We start from the raw sequence: 11,930 nt of genomic DNA on the forward strand, positions 1-11,930 counted from the left end.
TATGCCACCGTCTTGGCGTTGCCTGATTGGATCCGAATAGGTATGTTTCGCAGCTTGAGCTGTGCCTGGACCACAGCATTGTACACTGCCCTTAACAAGAGAACACTGACAGGAAACCTTGCCTCCTACTGAGTCCAGAGACCCTGCAATCTCAGACCCAAAGTCACCGTCCCCCAGCCTAATAGGCTAGCGTTTGTGGTCACAATTGTCCATTCCCAAACTGAGAAGGGTTATCCCAGGTTGAGATTCCCTGCCCGTAACCACACCAAGGACTGCCGAGTCGCTGGTGAGAGATGGAAAAATTGTATTTCCAGATGAGGCTCCTATCTCTTCCATTTGGCGAGGATTCCACGCTGGAAGGGTCATGAATAGAACTGAGCAAACTGTACTGCCTCGAAACAGGACACCATAAGTCTCATCAGCTTTATACACTGGAGAATGGATACGCACTTGAGGGGTAGCAAGACCTTTACTTGGTGTTTGAACTTTTGTATCTTGTCCGGACATAGAAAGACCCTATGACATCTTGTGTCGAACAAAAGTCTGAAGAGTAAGAATCAGACTGGACTTCTTGACATTGATTACCCAGCCATGGGAATGGAACATCTTTGCCATGTTGTCCAGGTGATACGGCAAGACTGTCACCCTTTGTTGATGTAACCTTGCCGCCATGACCACCATCACCTTCGTGAATACCATTGGTGCTGTGGCCAGCCCGAACACTCTGAATTGGAAGTGATACTGGTCCAACTCAAACTGGAGAAGATTGTGGTGACCAGCCCATATGGGAATATGAAAATAAGCATCCTTGATATCCTCGATGGTAGAAACTCGTTCTTTCCCATTGAATTGATAACCAACCGGATCGATTCCATTGAAAACTGGCTACCCTCAAGTGCGTCTTCAGGGATTTTATATTCAGAATGGGACGAAAAGACAGATCTGGATTCTGTACCAGAAAAAGAGGTGGGAGTAATAACCCAACCCCCTTTGTTCCTCTGGAACTGGATCAATGACTGCTGCTGCTACCAAGGACTGAATTGACCCCAGAAGTGCCACTTCCCTAGTCTCATCTCTTGGTAAGGGAATGGACAGAAAATGCTGTGCAGGCGTCCTTAAGAGCTCTATCATGTACCTTCTATCCACCACCCCCCTTACCCAGTTGTCTGTGGTAAAACTGAACCACTTATCACAAAAGATTAGCAGTCAAGCCCCCACCACTGAAGTTCTCAGTGGGGGGGGGGGTGTAGGTAGTCATGCTGACTGCTTGTCAGTCTATATGGCACCAGGATGTCTTCCAATCTAAGCTTGTCTGCCTTTGTGAGCAGAAGACTAATCCCTCGATGAGGCACCCCTTGTTTTCCCAACAAAACAAAATGAGAGAAATCTTTTGCCCTTTGTTGTGGGAACGGCCAACGGCATAATTAACTCTTACCTCCCGTGGCCTGGGACATGAACCTTTCAGAGCTATCTTGAGTTCGGCATCTGCCTCCCAAGATCGAAGCCAGAGGGTGCATCTGGCCGCCACCGCTAATGAGGAAGTCCTGGATAAACCCTGAACTGCGACCAAAACCGAATCACCAGGAATTCAGCAGCATCCTTAATGTGAGCTGCTAGTGGGGATAATTCAGACCTGGCCATACCAGATTGGAGCCCATCACAAAGTGTGAGGGCCTATTTTTCCACGACTTTAATCACCCATGCCGCTGTCATAATAGGATGGATGGAAGCACCAAACAACCCCTCACATCTCCTATCCATGCTGTCTTTCCAATTTTCAGCACTAGGAAGAAGAATAATGCTTGCCTTAGCCAAATGCGTGATGGGAGCATCTACACTTGGGTGTGTCTCCCATGACGCAACCTCCTGTTCCGGAAAGAGGTAATACATATAATATATATAGGGCTGTGATGTCAGTTACAAAAACCATTAAAAAAGCCTGGGAAACAGGGGAGCTGTGAAAACAACAGTTCCCTCCCAGAAAACAAGCCCCTGCTACCTGCATGTCCAGCTGCTGTCTGTGTCCTCAGCAGTGTCACAGGAACAGGTGCGGCTTAGACCGCCAGCAGGGGATGACTGGTGCTCCAGCGCAAGGGAAGACTGGTGCTGCAGCCATGGCTCCCAGCGCGGGACGAACCTTTTACTCCACAGAGCCCTCTATCATCATCATGATCATCATTTATATAGCGTCAGCAAATTCTGTAGCACTTTACAATTGGGGACAAACACAGTAATAAACAAACTGGGTAAAACAGACAAAGAGGTGAGAAGGCCCTGCTCGCAAGCTTACAATCTATGGGAGAATGGGAGTTGGATACATGAGGTTAAGTCTACATACTGCATTTCGGTCCAGCCAGATTGCAAAGGTAAAACAACAAACAAAAGATTAGTATGCTATACGATCCAGTCACATAGCAATGTTTGTCAGAGGATTGTGGTCTTGTGTGAATTGTGTAACAGGTGGTGAGGTTAAGAAGGTGGTTGAGGAATATTATAAGCTTGCCTGAAGAGGTAGGTTTTCAGAGAACACTTGAAGGTTTGTAGACCAGAAAAAGTCTTATTGTGCAAGGGAGCGAATTCCATAGAGTGGGTGCAGTTCGACAAGTCCTGTAAATGGGAATGGCAAAATGTAATGAGAGTGGATGAGAGACGCTGATCTTGTGCAGAACAGAGTTCTCGTCTTAGGAGATATTTTGAGACACGTCAGCAGATGTATGTTGGTGCAGCTTTGTTGATGGCCTTGTAGGTTAGTAAAAGTATTTTATATTAGATTCGGATTAAAATAAGACAACCAGTGTAGAGGCAAACAGAGTGATCCAGCAAAGCAATAACGATTTGCAAGGAAAATCAATCTGGCCTCTATACTCCAAGGTGAGCAGTGTTCCTCAACTGTATTTGCAAGAGAAATAAAAAAGGTCATTTACAAAAGGTGAAAACTCTTCACAGAGAATTTTTCATTGTGAGAAAATGTACATATTTGTTCCCTTGTCGTATACAGTTCGACATTATGGTTTGGGGAAAAGATGGAAAGAGTGAAAATGTGACTTCAAAGTCCGAACTATAACCAATTTTCTACCCACTTCATTCATTTCAAATTCCAATTTTCCTCCTAAAACACTACACATTTATATCTTAAATCAGCCATTTTATTTATTACATGACTCACTGTGGCAGGCTATAAGAAGAATCATTGTATTTACTATTTTTCCTTGGTTTGTTTCTTCAGGCTGCTATTAATGGTTTATAATTCTGCACTGTGTCATGGACTACCTTGGTAACCACAGTCACATGGCACATGATGTAGTGACCAGAGAGGCTTTGGAATGACCCTCTGAGCTCTATCTGTTCTCTGTACTGTAAAATACTTTTCCTTCTTCTCACCCCCTGCCTTCACAAGACATTTGGAAAGCTGTGAGCCATACTTTGCATCTTCCAGAGAGAGTTTGAAAAGGAGATACTGATTTGTAGGAAAGCTAAGAAAATGACTGCATGCTTAAAAGATACTTAATTTGCTATTTAAATAAAAATAAACCTTAGATGTGGAAATGCTGCTTTAAAATAATTATAATAGTGAGAGGACATGCAGACTGTGTATTACGGGCCACTTTTGTATGTTTGAGAGTCTCTTTTTCTTTTATATTGGTTTAAACTCAAACAGAAATGCATTTTTTCATATAAAGTGAGCCTGGAAAGTGTTTCATTGAAAGTATAACCCGATGCCCAGTTTCCACATGTATAATTCATTTATAATACAAGTTCCTTTGCAGGGAGAAAAATGCTCAGTCCCCTACTAAACAGAGAACATCCCTCTAAGGGGGAAATTTAATTAGCCGCAAAGTGTCTTGCGGATATTCCAGGGACACTTTGTGGCGGAGATTTTAACAGAAATCTGCTCATTTTTCCTCGCGCCCCATAGAGGTACAAAGAAAAATGAGTGGGGATTTTTATCTTAACTCCATGAATTCACTAAATTAATACCATTCCTCTTCCAGCTGATCGATCTTTATTAATAAAATGTTTTTTTAAAACCGTATGTGTTGCTTCTTATTAGACTATTTTAAGGAGTGAAAACAATTTAAAGCGTGTACTCAAAAACGAACAGATGTAATTCTTAGCCCTTTCAAGTGAAAACCCTGCACTAAAACACACTGATATCAGGCAATATTTATCCTCTACAACACATGCCATAACAATTAATAATGGCAGGTCAGCATGAGAAGACCTGTGCCTGTCAGTAACTGTTAGTTTAAAACATCTATTATGCATATGAGGTTTCTATAGTTTGTATTATGGTTTGGGCAATGCTGTAGGCAATGTTTTCAGGTGACACAATAGGTTACAAAAGTTTACAATGCAATAAGACATACAGCAAGATTAGCCAAAACTAGGCACCATTCAATTATTAAATGGTTAATATGAAGTCGTAGTTGCAAAAGCATTTATTTGCAAAACAGTTCTCTTTGTGGCCTGAACTACAAAAATAATCTATGATAAATGGTTTAAAAATGTGAGCAATGTCCAACATTTGGAGAAATATCTCCTGTACTTTCACAGCTATAGATAAAAGCACACTACTTTTATTTAATAGGGTGGTAAGTAGTGTAATTTTAGGTAAAATCAATTACAGACATTTTTTCTTTCTTTGCAATTTTAAAATACGTTGTATTGACAAACAAAAATTTTAAATGTAGGACACAGAAGCAGAAAAAATACTCAACAAAAAGAGTGACAAAAATGAGGGAACAAAATTGAGGGATTTTGCAATGAGGACAAAAGTTATAATATTGGAGAAGGTTGATGAGCAGGGTCTCTAGTGATTTATGTTTTTAGATTAATCTTAAATTAGAGACAACCTGTGGGTTGGGCCTCAGGTAGTGTGCCGCAATATTTTTAGGGTCCCCTGATTGCAAAACAGAGGAGAGGGAGAGCAGAATACTATTGGTGTATGTAAAAAGTTTGTATTTTGGGTTTTAATATTTAATGCTCTATATGCTCTCTCATTTTTCATTTTTGGTTTCCAAAATACTGTTTCACACAGAGATGTGCCGAAGATGAAATTTAATACAATACAGACCCTTGTTAAACACACCTAAAAAGAATCGACCAATGAAAAATGCCAGAGGCTTCATTGAAAGAAGCATATTAATAGTTACATAATGTTAGTTTCATTATGATTCCTTTAAATATAGGATTTGTCATTTTCTATTGAATCTTGATTGGCTGGACATAAAATTGGCCTTTCTTTGTATTGCAATATTAGAAACTTTTTCCAGGTTGACAGGTTAACATCTTCATATACAATTATGCACATAGCTATTGGAGGGGCAGGCTTGAGGCAAAGCATAAAATACATTTATTTATTTTTAAAATTAAAATGTAATCAAACTGCTACTAAAAGCTAAGGACAATTAAAAAGGGATAACCATTATAGTTTTTTTTTTATTTCTTGCTTAGCCAATATTTACATCCTGAATACAATTTCAATAATGATTGTTCTAACGAGTTATAAAAATACATGTAGCAGTTTGTATTCAGGGAGATTATACATGCAGTTAGTGTTTGTCAGCATTACAGAATGAAGAGACAAGAGCAGCTTATCCTTCTCATCTGACAGATGGCGACCAGCCTGGCCCCATACCTGAGTATAAGAATCCTTCCACTTTTATATAAAGGTTAAAAAATGAGTATTTTTCCATTCTAGAATTTGATGATCCACAATATTACTAAACTATAACAAAAGTTTTATGTAAAATTCTACAATATAATACACTGTGCTGTTGATGTATCCATGCCATTATTAAGAACTGACCATTCCTACAATGAACTTAGCAGTATTATTTGTGATATCTGAAGAGCAATAGTCGGAACATTAAATGTTTTCACATGCACACACATACATATACCAGACCACTAAGTTATTTGTTGAATTAAAAAAAATAGTGTACAAACAGTGTAAAGTGTTACATAATATTAATATTTTTTCTACATGTTTTAGCTATGGTTTTGTTTATTACATATATCACATATCACACAATTACAGATCTAGGGTAGCATCTATCATAGGAGTGAGTGTTTGAGCACCCTCAATATTAGTGCTGCTGCAGTCATTAACCTTGTATATGCAGCCATATGGTGGCAGAGGAGAACAGGAGTACCCCAAATCATGTTGACAAATGTGGCTCCTATGTTGCTGTGTAGCAGATATTACATACTTGCCAACTCTCCCGGAATGTCTAGGAGACTCCCGGATTCCGGGTCGGTCTACCGAACTTCCGGGAAAGTATGGTAGCCTCCCGCATCTGCCCACTTCCTAGTGAAGTGGGCAGAATTAGATCCAAAATGCTGCGATTCTCAGGCAATCACGGCATTTAGCGTTATTTGCATAGGCCCGTCCCCGAAACGCCCACCTCCCCCAGGCAACTCCCGGACGCTGACTTAAAAAAGTTGGCAAGTATGAGATATTAGAACCTTGGGTAGCTATTAGGATATGTGACACAGAAACCAGAACAACAAATTCAATAAGAGACCAATTCTGTCCTTTAAAAATAACTGCCCTTCTTTCTACAATTTCCCCAGTGAATCCGCATTCATGTGTATGTTACAAAATGCTGCAAATATTTTTATTGTTAATAATATAGAATATATTATATGTACCTCCTCACAGAAATTAATTTATTATTTTCTGGGGGTTGGGGCAAAAATCCTATTAATTTCAAAGAGCTGAGCAAAATTATGTTATCATTACATGTTCTTTTCAAAGGTTTCCTTCTGATAATGCTATGCTGCAATGGTGTTACCAGAACAGGTATTGTTGCTGTACAAGTACTGCCGCAATTCTTTATAAACAAATTAAAATGCATGGGGGAGCCTTTACTAGTGGGACTTGGTGATATTCAAATCCTTAATGATTAACGCCCCCTTAAATGTAAAGGTCTGTCATGTTTTTCTATAGCAAGATTGCTTTACACCCTTGGATAAATAGGCCCCTAAGTCTCTGACTTTCCAGGTATCCTGTGGACTGACGATAAGAACAGTATAACTCCAGCATCTGCGTTAATCTGCTAGCAATAGGACCTCATTGGGAAAGCAGCAGTCTGAAAGAAGACTCAAATGAGACAGAAATCACAATAGAAGGAGAATTATTGTTTTTTTATTACTGAGAACATTAATTTAGAACAAAATTAAATAAATTATTTATCGTAGCACTCATGTAGCCATGATCCTTTCTTATGTAATCCTTCCAACATTCCAGATGAGAAAATCTGAACAAATAAAACCAAACTTCTTTTCCGCAAACCACTCTCTGATCCTCCCCTACCATACCCGTCTAAAGAGGCAAGACCCCTACTCTAGAATGGTAGCAGCAAGATTTAATGGCAATTGTAGCAGCGTGAGGGCAGACATGAGATCACCACAGAGAAGACACAGAAGAGGTAATCATAACAACTTAATTATTGATACCAAACATTTAACCAGACCGGACTTCCCAAGACCTTATCCTCTGACTTGCATTACATGTCAAAGAGGGGGGATTCAATTAGCAGTTGTGTAGTTTTACAGTTACTACAGTAAAAATATACACTCAACCGATACAGGTGTGAGGAAAAATTAGCAGATATTTCAGTAAAAATATACATGTGAAGTGTCTCCAGAATGCCAGCGAAACACTTCACACTGAATTGAATTGCCCTCATATTGTTTTATCATGTCCTATGTTTCTATTCTCTAAGGCCATTCTGTGGATATGACATCTAACGACACTGGATCTAACCAATACTATTGGCTTGAATTGGCAGACACATACAATAGGGTATTAGTTATTGGAAGCCTGGGTTAGCAGTCATAGATAATGGCTCATAGGCAAGTTACATTGCCAGGAACTGAATCCATAGGAAATAAATACATACAAAATTCAGAGTAACTAAACAACTGATCAGGGCAACTCACAGATGAAAGCACACACCCCCAATCATTTTATAAAGTTGGCTCCTATGACGTCTATATTCAACATAAAATAAATACCAGTAACTTAGAATCAATTTACAAAACAGATTTTAATTGAAGTCATAACATGGAGGCCGCCATTTTGCACCAATAGTCATGAGAAATCTGCTGATTGATTCAGAAAAACTAGTGTTATCACTTAGGTGCTTGGGGCTCCCGCCACTGTGTGTAGACAAAAGGTACACTTTGAAATAAATTATATTGTCAGTAACGTAATTTAGATATATTACATAATCAAAATTGAAAATAACTTAACAATCTAAAGCTAGGTACACACTACAGAATTTTCCACCAACTTTTTATGCCGATCGATTTTACATGCGATCGATGTTCCGATCGCTCGGTCCATGGACTGCATACACACTAGCCTTATTTAGGACGATAAAGGGAAGAGAGGACGTCCCTTTAACGACTTTTTACAGCCATGTTGTCGTGAGCAATGACTAATTTCGTACTCACTGTTGTGGATCGGTCGGCAGTTTATACACACTACACAACGGAAACGAGATTGGAATGAAAATATTAAACGGTACGACCAACCAAATGAGGCGACAATCGTCCATTTGGGCAGACTTTCGACCATCGTGTCACTGCACACACTGACCCGACTTTTGAACGAGCGGTCGTATGTCGGCTGATTTAGCCAATTATTGGATGAAAACTGTGCAGTGTGTACCTAGCTTTAGTAGCAGGAGATAGGAGTCTTTACAAACCAAACATACATGTTGTGCACTGTATCGGAAAAATAACAAAGCAATTATCAAATAATTTGTTGTTGGCACAGGTTAGTAGAAGCATTATCCTAATCCTTCAAAATTGGCACAAACTCAGCTTCTGACCAGATTCCAACTAAAACTTCTAACAAGAACTACAGTGGTGAACACTGAATAGGACTGATATGGCTATAACTACATATGGAGATAGTTGTAAAAAGGTTATTTATACTAAGAGAATGATGAAGAATTTTCTGATTGATCCTGGCTGTGTGTTACTGACATGCAATAAAAAATAATCAACAAATCCATCTCATACTAGAAAGAGAACATAGCTCCAGAACTAAAGAATCCACAGAAGTAGAATGCCCATTCATTGCATTTACATGTACTTCTGAGTCTGCAAAGGACCACTGGTTACCCTCACAACGAATCTTACCAGGATAAGCTGAACTGCTGCACTTCATGAGGGTACACTACACATAACGCACAAAGATACATGTTGGTAAAAATGCACCTTTTAGAGATAAATATAGTACAAATAAAAAGATTTTACAGTTTGCAATTAATTTTCATTTTAGTTTAGTACTGATCTCTTTTATATATTTTTTTGTACATAAAGTGCTTAGTATTCTCTTCACGACACTATCTTCTGCTGGTTCTATCACCCACTCCACTTATCTTTAAAACTAATGGGTTCTGGGTTTTAATATCATCTCTACATCAATAACACCCAAATGTATCCATCTGTATTGGCTAATGTTACTTAATGCTTTTCTGCTATTTCATCTTGGATGTCCTCTAGTCACCTCTATCTCAATATTCAAAAACTGAGCTATTAATCTATCCACCAGAAGCATCCTACCAAACACATTTATTTCTGTCAATAACACACAAGCAAATTCTAGCCTTCAAGCTCCCTGTCTAGATGTCATTCATAACTGTCCTTTGTTCCCTAAACCCAAACTGTCCTCAAATCCGGCTACATGCATCTAAGAACATTTCTAGAATATGCAGGTATATTACACAAGAAACTGCAAAACACTTTAATTCATACGCCTATAATGTGACATACACTGACCATTTCAATTCCCTTCTTACTGGTCTTCCCTACAACGTAATTTCAACCATGCAATCTATTTTGAACACAGCGCGAAGACCAATTGCCAAACATCCTTCTACTGGTGCTCCTCTCTGTCAGTCCCTACATTGGTTGTCTGTACTTTGCAGAATTCAAATTAAAATATTTCTACTAACATAAAAGGACATTAACAAAATTGAACCTATATACATCTGATTTGCTTCTAAATATATATTAACTCCGCTGTGCGCCTTTCATGCTCACTCATTGCTTGATCCCATTTTCTGTTACAGGACTGTTTTCAGGCGCTGCCCTTTCATTAAATTACCATTTTAAAAAAATGACTGCAAACGGCCCAGAATCAGTGTTTTTTCATTACCGACACTCAATAAACATCTAATGTGTGAAGCTCCTATTTCCCTATTGATTGTAAACTTGAGAGCTGGGCCCTCTTTAACAAACAAATAATGACTTATCAGCAATCCCCTTTCATTACTGCGTTTCTTCCCATTTGTAAAACACAGCAGAATATGCTGGTGCTGTAAAGATATATGTTCATAATAATGAAGCTATAATGGGTTTCAAATATATTTCTGAAATCTATAACACAAGTTTACCAGTGACAATAATCTACTCACAGTTTATTACTATTTTAATTGCTAGACAAAAAGAAGATATATTGAAAATAATCTGGCCTGTCAGTATCTATGTGATCACAATTATTTTCCCAAATAATGTCATATTATACTCATTATAAAGCGCAATTATGTGTGCTACAACCTTCTACATAATTGACGCCATGACATAATTGATCACTCATGAAAATTCATCACCACTGAGCTTCATAAATTAACCTCTTATAATCAAATGTGTAAACTGGTATTTTGTGTGAGACAATCATAAAACCATTGTATAATGCTATTATTGTAGTATAAGTGAACATTTAAACGAACATTTGATCCCTTTTACATAAAATTCCACATATTTTTCCATCATATTAAACTTTTGATAAATCTGCATTTAAATCACAAGTAGAACATACAGTTCCTTATACATGTTCCTGAAACACATGATAATATAGTTTACAATAATAATATTGAAAACAGAGCAGGGTTTATTATAAACCTTTACAAACTCAGTAGAGCTATTAGCTGCTGTAAAATGTCACTACACAAGGAGATTAGAGTATAAATTCTCCCTTTGGGTGGAATGACTGGATCAACTTTCCCCTGGTCGATGCTTTTACCTGTTGCCCTCCAGCTATTGTAGAACTATAAATACACTCCATGTCCTATGCTGGGATTTGTAGTTCCCCAGTAGCTGGAGATCACAGGGTGCCTACCTAGACAGACATGTGTAGTAACCATATTATGCATCACCCTGTCTGGCTGCATGGCTTTGCCCGTCACCACCGTCTTCAATCCCACCAAGCACGCAGCTAGAACCTCTGTTCGCTTTCCGTTACCATGGAAGATACCGTGAAATGTTTACTGCCTGGGCCGCCGCCATGACACCCGGTCACGTAGTCACTGCGCAGGCGTACAGACCGCGTCACCAAGGCAACGCGACGTTAGTCTACCTAGCAACCGTGGCCGAACCTGCGAAGAAACCATGGTGCGCGTGCTGGTTGGAAGTGCGCGTCCCCGATGACTCCCTGCTTATTAGTGCTCATGCGCAAAGTGCGGTGCCCGCGCCCGAGCAGTACTACGTCTTAAGTTTGTTATTTAAGTGAAGGCAATACGGTGGTCTGTAAATATGACCATTGTGGTGCAAGAAAATGACCTTATCCTGCTGTTACCCGAGTGCCATGGTGTCAGCACCCTAAGGGCTTACAACTGCTGCAGAGAGCAAATACAAATGCTGTACTGTCTGTTGACCAACGTTGTAAAATCATTTCCATGTGCATAGTGCTGCTGTCTGCTGAGCGCATCACACGCAATGCAGCGATATAATTCCCATAGGTTTACAGAACTAGAACATAATGCTCATTTCTGAATAGTTGTGGGCTTTTTTTAAACACATTACTGCTTGGAAAGTAACAACATATGGTGATGTAACATACAGAAAAAGATTACATTTATTGTGCACTTGGTCAAACCAAAATAAAAAAGGGATATTTGTAGGGACAAATC

General features: G+C 39.1%; 1 protein-coding gene across 1 annotated transcript in view; it reads right to left on the minus strand.

The window, feature by feature from the left end:
* Positions 1-11,361, minus strand: part of DYNC2I1 (dynein 2 intermediate chain 1) — a 53,941-nt gene extending 42,580 nt beyond the window's left edge. The window contains exon 1 of the mRNA XM_075212108.1: positions 11,178-11,361. Coding sequence (XP_075068209.1) covers positions 11,178-11,192 — 15 coding nt within the window. The 5' untranslated portion in view covers positions 11,193-11,361. The remainder of the gene's footprint in view (positions 1-11,177) is intronic.
* Positions 11,362-11,930: the final 569 nt, after the last annotated feature.

Source organism: Mixophyes fleayi, chromosome 5, assembly GCF_038048845.1.
Source record: "Mixophyes fleayi isolate aMixFle1 chromosome 5, aMixFle1.hap1, whole genome shotgun sequence".
Classification (NCBI taxonomy): domain Eukaryota; kingdom Metazoa; phylum Chordata; class Amphibia; order Anura; family Limnodynastidae; genus Mixophyes; species Mixophyes fleayi.